The sequence below is a fragment of the Protopterus annectens genome, chromosome 8.part0, assembly GCF_019279795.1.
Source record: "Protopterus annectens isolate FY-2018-M chromosome 8.part0, PAN1.0, whole genome shotgun sequence".
Taxonomy (NCBI): domain Eukaryota; kingdom Metazoa; phylum Chordata; order Ceratodontiformes; family Protopteridae; genus Protopterus; species Protopterus annectens.
Genome location: NC_056741.1, coordinates 526,879,237 through 526,900,659, shown reverse-complemented (window position 1 = coordinate 526,900,659; position 21,423 = coordinate 526,879,237). Strand labels below are relative to the sequence as shown.

The 21,423-nt window shown below is 41.9% G+C and overlaps 1 protein-coding gene across 1 annotated transcript in view; it reads left to right on the top strand.

Moving 5' to 3' along the window:
- PRUNE1 (prune exopolyphosphatase 1) overlaps positions 1-21,423 on the top strand; it is a 564,173-nt gene that overhangs the window by 518,938 nt on the left and 23,812 nt on the right. The window contains exon 6 of the mRNA XM_044080032.1: positions 3,094-3,188. Coding sequence (XP_043935967.1) covers positions 3,094-3,188 — 95 coding nt within the window. The remainder of the gene's footprint in view (positions 1-3,093; positions 3,189-21,423) is intronic.

Here is a 21,423-nt window from a genome sequence, read left to right as displayed (position 1 = left end):
TGGTACACAAGAAGGGATGAATCAGCCTGTATTTTAGCCTCACTATCCCAGATGAGGCTGATGGCTTCCTTGAGACTCAGTTGCACAGCAGAAGGCATCAGAGATGTCACTCTAAACAGTGATAATGAACTTAATGCAACTCGGATGTTATTTACCAAGTATCCAAATGTTTGTTACAATTTCTACATAATGCTCTAAATTCATGATCCCTTATCTGGACAATAGTCTCATTCAGGAAGACACCTTGGAAGAACTAGGAGCATCCCTCCAAATGACCATGAATTGCCTCTCAAACCTGGGGTTTACTCTCAACTTAACACAAATTCAATCTACAGCCATCCACCATGGTGACCTTCTTGGGGTAAGGAGTTGGATTCCAGGGATCAGAAAGATTTCCTTCCTGTGGACAAGATCCAGTTCATTACCCAGTACTCTTGTATCCTTATGATACCCTTGGCCAGGCTGCATATATTAGAAAAATCCAGTGGAACCTAAAGAACATGTGGTGCCAACACTAACAGTCCTTAAGTCCAAGCCTCTCTTCTTTCTTGTATCAAGAAAGAACTCCACTGGTGGATTGAAGCTTGCTAGCTGAATCCAGGAGTATCCTTCAGGGTCCAGATGGAGTCCAGACTGCTCACAACCAGCACTTCAGACTGTGTCTGAGGTGTTCACTCAATTGATGTGAAAGTCCGCGGTGGCTGGGACAGTTCTTTCAAGACAAAACACATAAATCTAAAGGAAATTATGACATTCAAAAAAAAAAAAAGCTCTGCTACCCTTCATAGCTACAATAAGTGGTAACCGGGCCCTCTGCTGATGAGAGTAAACAGTATCACAGAGGGGTACTGACTCCTGTCCCTTGTGCTGGATGACCATGCATGTCTGGGAAATCACACAGGAGATGGTACTGAGCCTTGTGGTCCAGTACCTAGCAGTAGTAGAAGACAACTTTGCAGATTCACCCAGGAGATCTGTAGTGTATTTTCCTGACTGGATACTTGGGAGGGAACTCTTACTTGCACACAAGTGGGGTGTATCAGAAGTAGACCTATTTACCTTGGAATAAAACAGGCAAATCAAAGTTCTTCTAGAGTGCTCTAACCGAAAGGGCCTGGAGAACAAATACCTTCTGCATTCCATGGACAGGTATGTTTATGTGCCTTTCTTCCTGTACCGGTCATCCCCAGGGTACTTCAGAAGATCATGGAATATGAGTGGAGGGTGATTCTGATAGTGCCCTCTTGGCCCAGACAGTACTGGTTCTCCATGATCCACAGCATGGCCAAGGAGACACCTTGAGTGAATAGGGGTCCATTATACAGCTCCATTTGGTCACTGTGAAGCTGACAGGAATGGATGATGTAATCCTCATACCCTCTATATAGCTTTTTTGAGGGATCTCAAAGTCAGTAGATCATCTCAGTGGTGCATTGCCAAGAGGGAAGAACTGCTACAAACCATACTACCCCTATTTCTCACTTATTTATCTGTGGGTAAAACAAAAAGAAGGCTGAGAGGTAGAATGTATGAACAATTATATGATATTAAGAAAAAAAACTACAAATGCCTTCTATAGACACACGGTGCAGTGTATGGATTTTAACAAATACTTTCTTTTTGTTATTGATAAAGTGAGTCAGGATTTGAGGGGAGGGGATTTTGAGAATATGCGGTGGTGGTGCTGCAGTAGCGTTGTCGCCTCACAGTTAGACGTTGCCCATTCGATTCTCAGTTAGAGCGCCTTCTGTGTAGCAACATGCGTGAATGGGCGTTCCTTCGTTGAAGGTTGTGCGTTAGGCCCGGCAAGCCAGTACGTAAAAATTTACTGCCAATCATTAGCGGACCGGAGTTCCGCTGTGGCGACCCCTAAAAAGCTGAAAGACACAAACAAACAAATTAAATGTAAAGAACTGAGTTGGCAAATTAGATTATATGCCAGTAACAAGCCTGTTTGAATGACATGCCATCTCTAATGAGTCAGTAAAATATGAAAGGTTTTTATCTACAGATTATTATTGCACAAAGTTTTTTTAAGTATAAAAGCTTTTTAGAAACAAAAAGTTGTCGCGTTTAATAATTATTGTATGTATTCCTCTTACAATATTGTGTAGATCAGTTAAAATCAGTGAATAAACAAATCTGATTGGAAGATGGGTGTATAAATGAGATATGGTTTTGCATTAAAAATGTACCCTGAAAAAAGTCCTAGATATTATAAGGGATGAAAGCGCTCAGTACTGTATGTCACTTGGTTTCATTAAAGTTGGTTCTTGCCATTTTTGGTCTTTTGCCATCTTTTTTTTTTTTTTTTTTTTTTTTTTTTTTTTTTTTAAATTAGTTCACCCATGTTGTTCTTTCTTACAATGGGGACAGTGCTGGGCAGGTCATGCTCCCAGCCATCAGCAAGGAGAGTGAAACTCCAATCAATGGTCAGAAATGACCTGAAGAAATAGCATCTGCTGACTACCCCATGTACACTGACTTCCTGATGTCTGATGGTAGGGTGTGTGATGGGCATGGGGGGGGGGGGGGGCTATCTCTTGGTGTTTGGACCTGCCTCAGACTTTCAAAAGCAGGAAATCCCAAAGATTATAACTGCAACAATGAAGATAGTCAAACTTCTACATCTATGGCAAGTAGATATAAATCTGTACTTCAAGTCAAAATGGTGTTCATAGTGTGTTTTACACCCCTGGCCCCTTTCTGATATGTGATCTGCATGCAGCATTCAGTGTCAGAGTTTCCTGATGAATTTGTTCTCTGTAAATTTTTAGCTTGTGTTAAGCTGCTATTGACATATTTACTGTACTGAATGAAGTATATTATGTTTTCCATTTTCTTTGTTTCGTTACAACACTTGTATTCAATGTGAAACTGTCAGTGATTAGGATTAGAACAAGAAACTCTTGTTACAACGTTGATAAAAAAAAGACAATACATTCTGTGGTGTTTCTGTCCAAAGGGCTTAGTGCTTAGCCTGACCAGCACTTTTTGTGGACTTTGTTACTAAAGTTACAGACTTGTTTTTTTCTTAGTAAAAGATTAAGCAGATGGTACACAACACCCTGATCATTATTTTTTGTGTCCTAGGACTCACTACGGAACAGATGTTAAGAAAAGATCTTAAAGCACTTTCAGGTGGTGATATCTCTGTTGCTATAAGTGCTGTATATGTGAAGCTTGAGGTAAGAAAAAAAATCACATATTTAAATGGTGGCTTTCTTTGTTATATCCCTTGTTGCTTAGTATCCTCAGATCATTAAGACTTATAAAATGGGGCAAACCAAAGGGTGATTACTGTTTAGTAGGTTCCAAGCAGATGTTCTAAATTAAGTTATGACAGTCTTTCATCTTCTAATGTAAAGAATACGCCTTTTTTTACGTGGATGGGTCCCTGTTGCTGCTACTGCTCCATCATCAACATGTGTGCTGGGAGGGGGTTTGGAAGGTGAAGACATCCCACGAACAGGTAGTCTGGCTTACACACACCCCCCCCCCCCGGACTGGGACTGTAACATTACACTAATATTTGTCTGTGATACAGAATGAGCAGTCATTTTCCCCTTCCTAGTTGCAGCTCATGTCATGCTGAGCAGCTTGGGGCTTTTTCTTAGCCCTAACTCCCTCCCCTTAGTGTGCTGATGTCAGTTTTAGGCAGGATGAGCAACAGTGAGTGTCTTTGAGTCCGTGTCCCTGCCCTAGACTGATAGGTATGTCATACCTTTTCTGTCCTCTCCATCTGCCAGTCTGCCATTTTGTTTTATTGTATTTTGAACTTGTTAAATGTGGTAGAGCCTCTGCTAGAGCTCCACTGAAGATATGCCATCCCCCACCCCAGGATAGGCACGCTTTTTCTTCCTACCTCCCCATCAAGCAGCCAAGCCGCTAATTGAACTAAGGTTGCTAGGGCCATCCCTGTAATCCAATGGCAAGGCTTTAATTTAAAGAATAAATACTGTATTTGTTTGGAGTAATTAACCCATATCATATTTGCTTTAGTTTGGCTGATTTTTTGTGCTGTGTTCACTGAATTAATCTTCTCAAACTGTCTTCTGTTATTATGGTATGGGCTGACCAACTGCAGATGATTACACCTTTTTCATTCTTTCTCCATTACCCAGCTTTTTCCAGTTTAGGGTCATGGGTAAGCCATAGTGTATCTTGGCACTCAGTGAGCACAGGATAGAGAAACTTAGGGATAGGATGTCAGGCTGTTGCAAGAGAAAGACACACACAAACACACCACAAAATGCATAACTTCTGGCAATTTTAAGGATGCCAATTCACCTGCAGCTGCCTTTGAGATGTAGAAAGAAATTAAGCACCCAGCAGTAACCCATGTGAGCAGTAGTAGTACATACAGGGTCCACAGAGAAGTACTCCAGCCATGAACTTGGCTTGAGAACCTTCAAGCATAAGAATGTTAGTGGGATGTAGGAAAGTTTTTTATGAGCACAGTAGAGAACAAGGAGGTAGGACTGGGGCAGTAATGTTTAAAGGTAATGTAGCTGCACATGCGGAAATGTAGTAATCGTTGCATATTTACTTACCTGAGTTTATATCTTTTGTAATTTATTACATACTGACTGTGCTGATTCCTAGGGACTGCTTTAAAAAAATGTCCTGAACCAAAGAGTTGTTGGCCAGTTAGTGACGTCCAGTGAAATGTAGTGCAGAATGGAGGGGAAATAGTGCATTTCACAGTGGAAAGCAATGAGTGGTAATCTACATTATTGAAAATGTACAGATACAAAATGCAGTCCCTCAGCAGACTAGGCCACTGTGTAGACTAAAATGTTGGAAATGTATTAAAACAGCTTACCAAAAGGCTAAGCAAAAAATAATACAAAAACTGAGAAACTGGTACCCTTTTGTTTATGGATGTAAATAGCAGGATACAAACACTGAAAATCTTTAAGACCCTTTAGTTTTATGTCTAGGTCAAGCATATTTTTATCATCCAGAGAAGTTGTGTACAGGAATTAATAAAGAGCTGAAGGATTTTATCTGTGAGGGCAAGAGGGCAAGGGTCAAGTGGGATAAGTTGATTCTTCTAAAAGAACAAGGTGGTTTTGTTTCATCTGAATTGAAAGGATACTTCAGAGCTACACAGTTAAGGTTCATATACATAACACAAACCGCTATAATTGAAAGTGGAAAGGGATGATGAAGCAGGGGGGGAATTCAAGAAATAGGAGAGAGCGGGATTTTGGATGCAGATCCTTAAGGAGAATAATAACACCATAGAGAATATTATATTTGTAAAGCAGCAGAAAGGATTAAACCAATCCCAGAATGGAGAAAGGAGATTCTGATGATAGCGATGATTGCAATTAGGGGTACAGAGAATATGCAAGAGGAGCCTGGAATTTACTGCAGAAAACTGGCAAAGGAACCAAGTTATTAGGCGCAAATAACTAGAGAGGGAAATGTAACAGAGTGGGAAGAGGCCACAAAGACATTTCGAATGCAGGCTATAGAATTCCTTCCCTATCAGAAATTGATGTCAAAGTACGGGTATAGATAGGCAAAGAGAAAGGGGAATCCTAAGTGAATGACCTGCTCTGGTAGTTTTTAGTTGAATCTAGAACAGAATTTGCTGTTAAAAAAGGATAATTAGTAGGATATATAAAATATTGCATAACTATAGGAATTAATCAGAGGAAGGAGAAAAATTGGGAAGAGAGATTGGTTAAACAATTCTGTATGGCTCCCAAATATTCATCAAAGCCTACAAGATTTAGGATTTTTTTCTTAGAAATGTTTGCATGGGTATTTTTATACCCCGAGCAGTCCCCAAAGATTTTTTCCTCAGGTAGATGGAAAATGTTGAAAGTGTGATGGGAAGAAAGAGGTAACTGGGAATGTATGTTTTGAGAGTTTAATGAGTTGGCAGACTAAAAGCACCTACAGAATACTCTGGCAAAATAATGGGTGAGCAAGTGGATGTAACCGAAGAAGGCACAGAATACAGGATCTGAATTGCCTAGACATTGTAAGGCCTTGTTAAATTTAATTCTGGTGGCTTCCAAAAAAAAAAAAATTACTAAAATATGGAAATTGAAGTCTAAACCAGCTGTATTTTTAAGTAGTTAATATTGTAACAGAGTTAAAAGAACTGCTAGTGGGATCTTTAGAAAATGTTTGGAGCAAATTACACAGGAAAAAAATGGAAATCATGAGAACAAAACATGCAGAATATTGTTTTGGATGAGTGAGGTTTAAGGGAAAGCAGGAATTGATCAATTTATGTAATATTAGATTGAAGATAATTGTATAAAAGTGAACATGTTAACATGGTTTGATTTTTTTTTTATATGAATGCATGTTTTTGTATGCCTTGTGATAATTCAGTAAAAGGGTTGAAAAAATAGCTTACCAGTGTGAGCATTGGATGAGGCAGGCAAGCAATACTATGAGTTCTAGTGGAGAAAAAATTGACAAAACGCCAGATGTCTTGCACTGCTACAAATGGAAGAGAGGAAAAAGAGGGAGATAACTTACACCACACAAGCCGTAATGTAAAAATAAGTAATTCTCCTTGCCCAAAGAGTTTTGTGAGTTTAATTATTTTTTTGTTTCTCTGAGTGTGTCCTGCTCAGTGCAGTATGCAGATTTTTTTTCCTGTGGTAGTTAATATGACATGGGCTGGGATTCATAGTCAGATTTCTAATTGCTTAAGTGCAGACAAAATGCTATGCGTATTACTCAGCCCTCTTTTGATTCATAGACAGGTTTCTAATCGGTAACACAGACCATCACTACTGAACAATGAGGTTCCTGCAGCCTTGTGTAAATCTAGTCATGGGGAGTGGGTGGGGGAGGAATTATCCTAATAAGGGTTTGCTGCTCTGTTACAGACACATTCATACTGTACAGGTTTTCCAGTAGCTAGTAATATAATCTTTGATGTTCACCTATACATTTCAGCAGAGTTAATCTGTGCAAGATGAAGTGGAGCAGCATGTAAATGGGTGCTGTATATGTTAAAGGAAGGTATGGTGTGTGTGTGTGCGTGCGCGTACACGCTTAAGTATGCTTGCTACGATGAATGATGGTAGGTGTTGATAGCTGCCTGATAAGATTATGATCATTATGCATGGGGAGATGATGGATGCAGTGTATCTATGTACATGTGTGTATGCATGCTGTGTACATGCATGGGTGTCAATAGTGTCTGTACATGTGTATACCTGTGTGTGCATCTTTATGTCTGAATATGTGTATGCATGTGTCTCTGTGGTGGTGGTGTTTGTGAATGTTTGAGTGCATGTGATCTGCTAAGACCAATGCTACTATGCAGCTTGGGTTGGTAGGTCACTCAACAGAGAAGAGTAGATCTGCTCTAGCTGCATGACTTGTAGTTACTCCACTGGGACTGTGCATAATTATGCATTTCTCACTAAGTGGCAGAGCAACTTGACCTACTACCCTAACTCCAAATAAGCTGAAAAACTTAACTGCTGCCATTGGAGCTGCTTGAATATCTGTACCTTTTTTTCTAACATATCAAGAGATTTCTCAAAAGCGTCTACTGAGTGGTCAGCGGTTCCCACAGATGCAGGTACATTAGAATGCATTTGTAACAAAGGATTACCTTCTTTCGATGAAAGGTTTTTGACAGATCGAGTCTCATCCCCTTTTCTCTCCATTTTATACCGACTGTGCAACACTCCTTACTGTATTGACTCCCACACCGCAAACTATGAGTAAGGTTAATATGAAATTCAAAGTTAGTGCTGTGGTGACTGGAACACAAGGAATAAGGATGAACAGACAAATCCAATGTCAAAAAGTTTAATGCAACTGTCTAGCTTATTTGGGACTAGGGCTAGTTCCTCTGAGTTTACGCATTTTAAAGATGCCATCATATGATAATACTTACCCAGAACTACTGAAACAATGGCAACAGCTAAACTTAATACTAAGTGCAGAATACATGTGCTTAATGAATGAGTTTTTCCAGACCATAGAAAAGCAGTTAATGGAAGAAATAGTGACATAAAAGAGTGATGTGCTGAATATGGCATGCTTTCTAAATCTGACTAGCATGTATCAACATGTAACGTATCAAAGTATGTTGGACAGACTGCAGCTTTTAGACAGTTGGCAAGGAGTACACAAGCAACAAATAAAGTTAAATCTATTGAAACAAGCACATATTCCTTCTGCAGCAGCGGTAGTCAGACTTGTCATATCACACTACCTAAAAAACTTGCACAGCTGAATTTCACCTGCAGTTAGTAAAAGTTCTCAAGCAACAAATAAAGTTATATCTATGTAAGGCAATCTGCAAATAACTTAAGTCTAGTTTGCATTGTTTTGTAGTGTTGAATCTGCTGGAAGGATATCCCCACCCCACCCCACTCATTCACCCACACTCTTAGGCATTTTTACTGCTGAAGGTGAAGCTACATTAACACTTTAGCATATTTCATTCTTATTCATGTAACATATCCCTGGAAAGACATTGAAAAGCCCATAAATATAAAATTAGATGCAGTGACTCGAGACAAGTATTTAGAGTTCAGGCAACTTGTCTTTTGTATCCATGAACATCCTACCTCACTGATGGTTTATGGTGGTAAACCATCTGGGGGGTTCTAATTACCCCTATTCTGGAACACTGCCTAGCTCCCTGAGCGATCATCTATCAGCTTACTCCCTTGAACAAACTCCCGACGACTAAGAGTACACACTACAAAATCAGTTAGGAACTCAATTTTTGTCAGCATAAATTCATCAATCTCCTACAGGAATTAGACTGGACACCCCTTAAACAACTACCCCTTAATGATGCTGTACTATACTTTAATAACACCTTCCTTCACATACGTAATACCCCAGCTCCCATTCGTATGAAAAGAATCAAAAATAACTCAGCACCATGGCTCTCTAAGGAATGTAAACACCTGATGAAGCAAAGGGAGCTAGCCTGGTCAACCTGGAAACAAAACAAAAATGAACAAAATCATGTTAATTTCAAAACACTACGTAACAAAGTAACAAAACTAATCAACAGAGATAAGAAGTCATATTATCCAAGTAAATTTTGGCACTCCATAGCTTCTCTATTTAAACCTGGAAGAAATGGAGAGCACATCCTATCACCTGATAACCTCCATCACAAATAGCCAAAATCTTTAACAAGCACTTCATAAAATCAATTTCAGACCTACTAACGCCCCTAATGCTGGACCCCCCCCTTCAACCTATTCAGACACCAACCCCAGGCCATCAACTACCTCTAACCCTGTCATCCCATACTCAACAAAATGTCATACAAACCCCATTCTCATTTCAGCCCATACCCACTGACACCATTAAGAAACTGCTACAAAAACTAAAGCCCTGCTCTACTTCAGCTGACAGTCTCCATTCATATTACCTCAAACTGGCTGCTAACTCAGCTGCCTACCCAATCATTATCCTTATAAATAGGTCTTTAGCCGAATCAGAAGTACCTACCATATGGAACCAATCACACATCATCCCCATCCACAAAGGAGGCAGCTGTCTTGATCCATCCAATTTCCGTCCTATATCCATCTTGTCACCCATATCAAAATTCTTCAGAGAGGTATCTATCAGCAGGTAATGCAATATCTATTGCAAAACAATCTTTTAACCAAAACCCAACATGGCTTCCAACCTAGCCACAGCGCAGCTAGAGCCCTATTATCTTTTACAGACACTGTAAACAAGGCCAGAGATGCAGGATGCTATACCGCCTCAGTATTCCTTGATCTCTCCAAGGCCTTTGACAGTGTTTCACCCATTACTTTTGAACTTAGGCTTCTCACATAACACAGTAAAATGGTTTCAGCACTACCGCAAGGATCGTAAATAAGCAGTGAAATGGTCCAACAAACTCTCACCATTTCTCCATAACCCTACTGGAGTCCCCAAAGTCTCTATCCTAGGACCCCTACTCTTCAACATTTTCACAAACAACCTTCACACTGCCTCTCACCCTGGGACCCCTCATTCAACATGCTGATGATTCCACCATAATCTACACTGCTCAATCACTACCAGAACTACTCTCAAAATCTCAACAGCCCTTTACAGCAGTTGAATCCCGGCTAAGAAATGCCCAACTCTTTCTTAATCCAAAGAAGACAAAACTAGTACTCTTTCATCCCAAAATCACCTCCCTTGTCACTGATCATTTTAACATCCTTGCATCTGACATCACTGCCATAGAAATAGTTCAGGAAACCAAACTTCTAGGTGTTATCATTAACAATAAGCTTTCATTTGACCCACATATACAGCAAAATATAAAGAAAACTCATCAAAAACTGGGACTCGTATAGAAACAAATTTTTTTTTTTACTACATCAACCAAAACTATCCTTGCAAAAACATTTTTACTTCACTCTCTTCTGTATGTTTCCCCTATCTTAACTAACTTACAAAATACTATCCTAAGCAAGTTGGAACAGTGCTACAACAAAGTTGCAAAGTTTGCCACAAACTCTAAATATCACTGTAAACCACTCCTAGAATTAAACTGTCTTGAACTACCCAGCCAACTTGCCTTTATTCAGCTATCCAGCTTGCATAACCTAATTTGCAAGCCTACTGCCTGCCCTGCAGTAGCTAATCTAGTCGCACCTTACACACCAAATCGATCCCTACGATCAGAAGACAAAGATCTCTTAGTTATCTCAAAACACACAAGAAAACCTGGCACCTGGTCACACTCTGTATTCATACTGTGTCTCTATACATTGGAATTCACTACCTCTAGCTGCCAGGTTTATTCCCGGCCTAACCCATTTCAAAGCCTCTTTAAAAAAAATCATCTCAAAAATACATGGCTCTGCTCCTGCATAAAGCCTGCCTAATACTCAGGTCTTCCTCTTCTCTGACATTTCAGTCCCTCAGACTGCAAGATCCTAAAGTTCTTCTAACACCTTCTGTGCTTCTATACCATATCCTTAAGCTGCTGCTCAGGCTTTATTGCTTCTATTCTTCTTAACTCTCTCTCACTATATGTCTGTATTACTAACTTTCTGGCTGCTATTTCTACATCATGTATGATGAGAGTGACTGTTATCTGTAATGTTTTAACTGCATAGAACTGTTTAGATGTGTAGTAATATATTACATCTTGTAGCAGTTTGTTCTTTCAACTTATTTTTTGTATAGTATTTCTAACGTAATCTTTATTGTATTGTATTATACTGTATTTGTATTGTACTGTATGTGGAGCTTTTCTGTAGACCCAGTCAGACAACCCCGGTAAACAAATGTCAAATAAATAAATAATACAACAACTGCTGCATCTCAACTGAACTCTACACAGTGAACTGAACTGACTCAGAACCTCCTTTTTATAGCAGAATTTTTTTTAAAGTCACAGAAAGCTGTTATGGGAATACTTTCTCATTTTCAGACTTTTGAAAAGTAAACAAACAGCTGCTGTGGAGATTCCATTCATTTCAGCTGTGGTACACAATGACATCACCTTCAGGTCAGCTGAGTGGCACAACCTGCATTCAGAATTCTTTTTAAAAGACATCAACATTTGGTTAGCCAGAAGACTACTGTTTGATTTGAGCATCCTACACAAACCAAAGAAAGTAAAAAAAAATAAACTTATTTACAAAATTATAGCTAGTCATGCATGGTAATTTGTAATTATTTTACAAGTATTCACAAAACTGCAGCCAGACATGGTAGCACAGATAATAATATCCAATATACTCATAATAGGAGTCAGATATGTGCTGAACTAATAGTTGATGACATCACACACACTGACCCTGCAGAAATTGCAAACCTGCTAGCAGACAGGTTTGACAAAAATTTCACCCCCCATCCCCCCAAGCATACCACAAACCATGTCTTCATCATCTCCTCTTCCCTGCATCTCCAAAGATCTAATCATCAATGCTCTCTCCAAGGCTAAAAACACGGCCTTCATGGGACCAGATGGCATTCCGGGCTGCATTCTTAATGTTCTAAAGAGCTAGCTGCTCCATTAGGCATTCTATTCAGCCACAGCCTGAGTCCTGGCTTTGTCCTCACTGAATAGAAAACAGTGACTGTTATCCCCTTACACAAGGGCAGCTCAGCAACAGACCCGGGTAACTATAGACCCATAGGTTTAACCAGCCTCATCTGTAAAGCAGTGGAACAAATCATCATGGACCTCATAAATAAGGATATAGGTGACCGCCAAACCCTGGATCCATCCCAGTTTGGTTTTGCCAAGAGCAGATCATGCCTACTAACCCTCGTGGACTTATTTGAGAACATGACCAGAGCCATAGGTGAGGGCAGAACTCTGCACACAGCCTAGCTTGACTTGGCCAAGGTCTTCGACAGTATCCCACATGTGGGCATTATTGACAAACTAACACAGTTAAATAACAACCCCTATGTTGTAAGGTGGGTTGCAAACTGGCTCACAGATTGACAACACTCACAGAGGAAGACTTTACCTCTACCAGCAGTATCCTGTAAGGGTCAGTGCTGGGCCCCCTCTTGTTTGGCATATACTTCTCAGAAGTCCAGGCCAAAACAGAGGGGCTGTGGCTTACCAAGCTTGTGAATGACTGCAAATTAGGTGCTATCATTGAATCCCCTAACGATGTCAGCATACTTCAAAAGGGGCTTATGCAGACCAATGATTGCTGCCAAAGCCATGGTCTTAAACTAAATGCTAAAAAAATGCACCGTCATTCTTTTCAGTAAAAACAATGTCCCTTCTGATTGTAAAATAAAAAATAATACCCTAGGTACCAATTCAGTCATGAGAGACCTGGGAACACAAGTTGACTGTGACCTCATCTTTGACCACCATGTGTCTACTGTGGTGAGGAAGACCTTCTACTTCGATCACCTGATTAGCAAAGGCATCACCTCAAAAGCAAAAGAGGTTATAACTCCCCTGTACTCGTCCATCATTAGGCCTATTTTTGAGTATAATGCTCCCTTTGGTATGTACCATTCCAGACACCTGCAGCAACGTGAGAGACCTTATAGATTTCTAACTAAGAAAATTCAGAGTCTCAAGCACATGACTTATACGGATAGACTGAAGTCACTGTCATTGTACTTGGTACCATATAGACTACTTAGAGGCGACTTAATGTTTGGTTTACAGGGCTATCTCTGACCCAAGTCTACTGGAAGTGCTGCATATCCGTAAATCAAATTGGACTAGAGTCACACATTCATTGACCTCAATTTAGAGTGAGACATAAACAGGACCTGTTGGAGAGACAGATACAGCATCTGCTCATGGTAAAATCCCAGGTAAGTGCTGAGATAGTCACTTTGGGTTCCCAGTCTCTAGTACATACTTCGCTCACATTCTTTCACTAATTAATGGCTTTATCCTAACAGAGTCCTGTCACAACCCTGTTTAGGATAAAATAAGAGACCGAATGTTCTTTTTTTCCCCTCCTCATTTGCCCCCTACCAGTGGCAGCATTTAGAGAGCCCCCATGTAGTCAAAGATGATCAATGGGCCCCCACCCCACAGGTTCAAGTATTGCTAGTACCTAATGCCAGCTATGGTATTGGTTTTAATTGACAGAATTCCCACCAGAAGGATTTAACTAAATCAAGGACAGTATGTCAGTGGTAAAACATTTAATGAAGTTGTGAAGCCTGCTACTTGGCAAAACACTGTCGCATGAGAGATAGCTTTGAATTTTAAGGGAAGTGGTACCCATCCTTTGGATTCTCTTCCTGCAAGTTATTACCCACTTGGCTTATTAAGTACATAAAATTATGACACTAGCTTTTGTTGTTGTGGAAAAAACAAAATATCAAAATAAGACAACTTGCATTGGTTGAGGGCTGCACAGGACTGGGGAGCCAGAAACTGCAAGGTTCAGTGGTGCCTAAAGCCATTTATGCTTGTATCCAGACTGCTGTGCCACTTATCCCTGAAGAAGGCAGTAGTGCTTCCAGAGCTTAGTTGTTATCTTTTTTATGGCCAGAGTCTTTTATTTTTTAAGCTGTTTCTCCCCTGCTGTCTGTCAGTAATCTTTACCCGCTTAAACTGGCTCCTTTGCTTCCCCGTATGTGGTGGTGAGAGCTGAATGGGCCATCATTTAGACAGACATCGTTTTTTTTTTTTGTTTTGTTTTTTTTAACTTATTTTAGCCATAAATCTATGGCACAAGCCCAGTAACATGCTTCAAAGTTCAGCATGCAGAGGGCATGTCACTCACTTTCATAGATGACATAACCCCTCAAGACTGCCCTGCCCTCCCTGAATGTGGTGCAGGGACACTGCCACAGTACTGTGCTCCCTGGGCGTAGGCCTGCATACCATAACCCCCAATAGAGATAAGCCAGAGATGCTGCATTACTCCTTCCTTCCCTGTGCTAACTTCAGCAGGTGCCGAAGCCAGTAATTAAACTTTGGTTACCTGGGTCATTGACAGGGCTTTATCTCTGTATTGTATTAGAGATGGTTGTCTGTGACCAAAGTAAAGAGAGCTATAACTGCTGTCAGACTTGGATGCAGCAAGTATAGTACCAGGTCCAATGACTTCTGTCAAACCTGGTTGTATATGACAGCAGGTAAGGCAGAAGACCCTTCAAAGTTTTTCTCCCTCAGGCCAGATTCACATCATACACTTCAGAACCAGCTAATTGCAGATGACTACTGAATGTTCACTGTTTCTTGTGGTTTAGGCTGTGTTTCTTCAAGGATGCAAAAGCTTGTTTGTCAAAAGGCCTCTCTCTATCCATTTCAGCAGTAAAGCTTGGTTAAGCAGTGCGAGGATAAATGGTTACAAATAAGTAGTTTAACCCTTGTATATGTAGAGCTGCAGTTTCTCAGCTACTGGAAACTTTCCGAAAACTTAGAAAATAATTGCATTGATGCATCCGCTTGTAAAGTGTGAGGAGGAAAACAGTGCTGTTTTTGTCAACGTGTGCTAAAATGTATGATCTTCTTAAGTCATGCTTTTAATATAAACCTGCCTATCATACATAATGTACACAATATGATGCAAAGCTTATCAGGATGGGTTGAAGAATTTTATTGGACTGCAGGACATAAATGGCTGGTCGTGCCTTGACTGCTTAATGCAGCTTATCATTGCTGCTGTGGGCCAACCATCCACACTACCTCCCACAACCATAAGGCTCACAGAATATTGGACAAAAAGGGAATTGAGACTGGTGTTCATGCCATACAGCAGTCATACAGCTGTTTATTGGGGAATGACATTCTACAGGAAAGGCATATGTATTCTACCTGCCAGATGTTGCAGTCTAAGCATTTCAAGTGTAACCAGGTCAGGAGTAAATACTGTCTCAGGCAATTTTGAGTTTGCCAAGATAGATTAACTAAAAAGAAGACTTTGGCCATTATAAAGGACATTGCTGGTTAATATATGGCTTCCCAGCTGATTCCATAAACACAAAAAAGCAAGGCAGGCTCTTCAAAACCATTCTGTCTTGGAGGGGGTGATGATTCAGCAGATGATTACACCACAGCTAAGCAAGCTGAACCAGTAGAAAGGGGCACACTGCATTAAAATGTTAGCGAAAGCAGTAGCAAATCTGGATAAGCCAGCTGCTGGTTGGAGAGAACCAAATATAGAAAGCTTTCCAAAGAAAAATGTTCCTCTCAGAACTTGTTTCAAGTTATTAACAAACCTGCTTTGAGTGCCATAACACACCACTGCAGACTTAAGGATGTCTGTAGGTGGTCGTTTCAGAACTGCATTGCAGAATCCCAATATCTTATTTCTAGCTCAGGCTACATGGTAACATATCAATGTTAGTCAATTCTGTTAACTTACTTTCCTATTCCTTCTTCAGGACCACCTAAAAATAAGAAGCATTTTGCATAATTCATTCTGTATCCAAAGATTCTTGAGTCACAATAGATGTCACATCCCGGTTAAAAAATAAATACAATACAGATACATCCTGATTCTTAAACAAAAAAAAAATGTTTACTGATTTAAGCACACATTACATAAAATCATTTTAGAGAATGAGCAACCTGTACATTAAACCCTAATTGGAGAATGAATGATCTGATATTGTTAATCCTCGTTCATTCCTTACGTATGGGTATCTGTTCCGACCTCGAAACCGAGCCGGCCATCTTCCAAGCTCGCATCAGCTACAAACATCTCGAGCTAAACTCTTACCCGGAATTCCCCTCTCCCTGTTAGCTCAGATTTCGTTTGCCGCATTGCCATTCAGTCGTGTCAAGCTTCTTCTCTTGAGCTAAGTATAGATATTTGTTGTTAGAGTAGTCTAATATAACCTTTTCTGTCAGAAAAGTTTCTAATCTGTTGTCTCTTACCTTATCGCATTTAGCGACTATATTTCCTTGAGTTTCCTTCTCTTTAATCTGCACTTTTTACTGCAAGGTATTTTCTCCCTTACCTTCAACAACAACCATCATTGGTAAACCCTTCCTTTTTTCATTACCTTCGGGTATTCTTTTGTACCATTGCTGGTACCCTTTCATCTTTCTCCTTTTCTGTCATGGCAGATAAAAAAGGTAGTCCAGGATTTAAAAGGTGTTCAGATTGTGGACACAAATTGCCTACATCAGATGCACACTCTCTGTGTGTCTGTTGCTTGGGTGTGTCTCACTTATCTATTGATCCGCCCTGTGGTATTTGTAAGAACTTTTCCAGCAGAACTTTGATTGAGAGTTACTGAAGGGACTTCTTAAATCTCCCTTTTCAGAGGCTATTTCTGGGTCGAAGGCTTCAATCCCTCCTAGAGCCCATAAGAAAAAATTGAATGATCCTACAAAGGCCAAGTCTCTGCCTTCATCCCTGGCTGGGGACTCCAGCAAACCAAGACCCAAGAAGGCTAAGCTTTCTTCTTCGGAGCTCACTCTGTCGGCCCCAGCTCTTTTGGTGCCTAGTCCTTCTGCACCAAGGCCTTTGGCGCCGTCTGTGATTTCTGCTCCATCTACTGTTTTGGTACTGACAAGCTCCTCGGTTCAGACTACTACTACTACTGCATCGGCACCAACTGTTCAGTTGGCGCAGACCTTAACCACATTGGCTCCGACATCCTACTCAGAACAGACACCTCAGTTATTGACACCGATATTTTCGGTTCCAGCTTCGGTACCGGCAACCACTTCGGCACCAATCTTTTTGTCAGTGCAGACCATGACCTCGGCACCCATGATTTCCTCGGTGCAGACACCCATAGTCCAGTCTCTCGGCACCGTTGTTCTCAGTGCGGACTGGTGAGATGGGCACCGAGTTTGTCTCTTCTGTGGATAGACCTGTTTCTCTCTCAGCTGTGTCCGTGAGGTCCACTAGAAGCCTTTCTGAACACGACGTGTTGCGTCTTGTGGATCAAGTGTTTCTGGCCAGAGGTATCCCACCATCCAGGACCTATCCTTCCTTGGGAGGTGATCACCCATCGCCAAAGACGCTTTCTTATTCTCCTCCTTCATTGCCTTTGAAGCCCCTTGATATAGCACAGTCTTCCCCCTCTACGGTTCCCTTTATGGACCTCACTAAGGAACCACAGTTGCCGTCATGGCAGGAGAATTATGCTACGACCCAGGATGTTAGTTGTGACATGTGTAATTTGATGTTTCACAGCCATCCGGGGACTCTGGGTCGGCAGGTTGAACCACTTAGGGGAGGGGTGACCCCTGTCCTGGACACTCACCCCTCTTCAGGTGGACCAGCCTTCCAACTGATGGAGAAGGCTCTGGCGTCTGCTGGCAATACTGTGCTTTCTATCTCCTCACCGTCCTCTGGACCTCTATGTTCACAAGTCGCACCTAGCAGACACTGGGTGCAAGGGCCTCAGGATGTATTCCGACAGGAAACCCCCTTTCCGTTGTCTTCCCCAGCTTCCCCCTCTGAGGAAGTTCGCCGGACAAGTTTGTGCAAGAGGAAGCAATGGGACTCCCCAGAGGAGTCCCTCATTGAAGACACAGACTTTGATGATGGGGAAGGGTCCCCTCAGTCACCCTCTGAGGTATCCTTTGGTGATATCCTCGAAATCCTTAAATAGAGAGGTGACTGGCAGCCCTCTAATCCAATCTCTGAGGAGTCTGTGTTCCTGCAGGCCTTTCACGCCTGGCCTCCTACCTCCTGGATTACTCCATCTGCCGATGAACTGGTCCGGCTCATCGTGCAGTGTGCGTGGAAGGCTCCTGACACCATCGAGGCTATTCCCTGGAGGCCAGATAAGATTTTATCCCCTCCAGATACAGATCCCCATTGGTCCAAAGGTCTTCCTGTGGATGCTTTGGTGGTGGCGGCTGCAACCAAAAAGATTCTGGCAGATGAAGAAAGCCAGACTGTCCATCCGCCCAACAAAGAGTCCCGGGCCCTGGACAGGATAGGGACGCACACCTTTGCATCAGCAACCTTTGCTATCAGGTCCCTGAATTATATGGCACACTTTACCAGGCTTCAAAGGGATCTAATTTCCGAGCTCTCTGAAACTTTGGCTGGTGCCCTGTCTGATGAGGTCAGTGACAAAGTGGCCTCCCAACTGGTCGCCATTGAGTCAGTATCTAACTCCTCCATGTGACTGATATCTCACACATCAGGAGGAGCAGCTAGAGCGGCGGGTTCAGGATTGATCTTGAGACGACAAGCCTGGATGTGCTTGTGCAATTTCGCGGAACCCTTTAAGGCTTCCTTTCTTTATGCTCCCATTGAAGCCTCTTAGTTGTTTGGACTCAAAGTTAAAAGCACACTGGCCAGATGTGAACAGGACGGTAAGACCCTTTCTGCCATAGGTGTCCGTTATTCTTCCCCTCAACGTGCTTTCTCCCAAAACTAAAAGAGTGGGAAGATATGGTTCAAGAAGTCTCAGGGTCCTTTCCGTGACACACACAGGCCGAGTTCTCCCCTTGCAGATAAGGCTTGTCAGACTGATGGGATGGAAGTTTCTAGGATCCAAGGTGGATCCCCCCTTGTGGAGTGGGATAACTGTAGCTCTGCGCCACTCAGTGGGCACGAAACCTGAGGTGAGGCTATGTTTAAACAAGACACTTAGGTGAGGTGCCAGTTCATATTGTAGTTCATGTAGTGCACAGCCCGGGATGTCATCTGGTCCCATGGATGCTGTATTCATAGCTTTGGAGAGTGTGTTTTTTACCTGTGTGGCCGTTATTACCAGAATTTGGCAATCTTCCGGTATTGAGATGGGCCATTTAGGGGGTGAGAGGGGGGTGAAGTTGGCACTGAATCGATCTGCCAGGATATTGGCAATATCCTTGGGATCAGTATATTTAATGCCATTCTGTTTTAGCTCAGAGCAGATCTGAGCATTGACATTTAGATTCTTGACATAGTTAAACAATGCCTTGTGGTTGTCTTTGGAATCTTTGGCAATTTTATTTTCGTAACTAGCTTTGGAGGATTTTTATGAGGGATCTCAGTTTCTTACTGAGGCTGGTAAGGGAGTTTTTGTGCATCCTGGGATTTTCCTCTTTTCTGCAGCAGCTTCTTCCTTTTGTTGTAAAGTTTGTTTATGGCAGGGGGACCACCAGATTGGCTTCCTTTTTTTGGATGAGAGCATCTTGGTTCTATTTTGGATGGCACAATTCATGCATGAGTGGATGTGCAAGTACAGTGCCTTAGTGTAGGATTCAGCAGTTGAACTTTCAGTTCCCGTCTGCATGGGTGTCATGAAGTTTGTCACTTCTGACTTGAGTAGCATGAAGTTGGCTTTGGAGAAGTTTTTTATGGAGGTTTCCTTACTGGGGGGGTGGGGATAGGATGTGGATGTTAAGGGTGATTAGCTTATGGTCAGACCTGACTAACGAGGGGGTGACCATAGGTGTGGAGCATCAATTTCCCATGTTGGTAATGACCAGGTGTAGGATATTGTTGCCCCTGGTGGTACTATGGATTAGTTGATCCAGGGCATTGGAATTTATGAATTCCAAGAACCGTTGGGCAAAGGTGTTGGTACACGAGTAGTTTTCCCAGTTAATGGCAGGGTAGTTAAAATCACCCAGTATTAGGGTGTTTGGTTCTATCGTAATATTTTTCAGTATGTTTAGAAAGCTGTAGTGAGAATCTTGGGGCATGCTGGGGGATCTGTAGCAAGCTACAATTTGGATTTCAGTCTTACCTAGTGTTAGTTGCACCTGGAGAATTTCAGACGCATTGTGTTGGGCAACTAGCCTGGTGGTGTGAATATCCTTGGTGAATATTGACACTGCTCCACCTTTAGTGTTTCGGTCCTGGTTTGGTGGCCGAAAAGTGTGGTAAGAGTTGTAGCCTGGTGTTGCAGGGGTGCTCTCTGGAGCCTTGAACCAGGTCTCAGTTACTGCATAGATATCGATGTTCTCCATTTTTAGGAGTGCCTCGAGAGAATGCATTTTGAGGTTTAGACTTCTTGCATTGAGTAGCATTACCTTCAGATTTTGCATGCTTGTACCTGTTATGGTGGTTGTTTTGTCCTTTGAACTTTGCCTAAAAAAGGCACTATAGGCGTGGCAAGAACCTTAGCCAATAACCTGAATCCCAGGGGCAACAGGTGCAGACCATCTCTGGCAAAGCATCGTGGTCTGTTGATCATGTCGTCCCAGGTAGACAGATACTGGATCCCCTTTGAATGACACCAGAAGCTTAGCCAATTGTTGAAGTCAATCATTTTGTCCTCATATTGTGGTATCATTCTGGGGGAAGGCAGGATGCTACTCAGAGCTAGGGTCATACCTGCCTGGGCCACATAATCAAAGAGCTCTTCCATGTCTCTTTTCATGTAGTCCAGGGAGGTACGTCTCAAGTCATTCACTCCAACATGGACAATGACAGAGTCCTATTTGAACTTGTTGTGGAGTGACTTGAGTGCATGTGTTATGTGGCGGATCCTGGCACCCGACAGGCAGCTGACTGTAATTTTCTCCTTGTTCAACCTGGTGAGTGGGACATCAGTGTGCCGGACTATAGAGTCACCTATGACTAAAGTGTTAGGTACATTGTCTTGCCTTAGGGGCTGTTGCTGGGTGGCACACTGGTGTTGTGAGCTATGTGACACTTTGGTTGTGATTGGTGTTTGTTTGCGTTTCAGCTTCAGAGGTCCTTGTTGCTTTGGCAGGTTACAGTTAAGGGCCTCTGCATATGTGGATTTAGTGTTGCTATATATGGGTATTGGTGGTGTGGGTTTAGAAGTGCTATGTGTTTCTTGAGGTATAGTGTGGGTGTTAACCTTCTCCTCTTGACTGTCTAGCACAATCTTGGGTGGAGAGAGCTTTGCTTCCATTTTGGCTATGTAAGTGCATCTCTCACAAGTTGTAGTGTTGGGTGGTAGGAGGAGAGGGTTGTCTGTTTACATGAGGCAATTGCTGCATTGCCCCAGTATGCCCAGATTCACCAGGTGGACAGGAGAAATCACCAGAAGCTGACCCTTGGACATGCCTGGTTTGGTGCATTTTTTTTTTTTTTTTTGTAAAGTACAGGAGCTGTTTTCCCT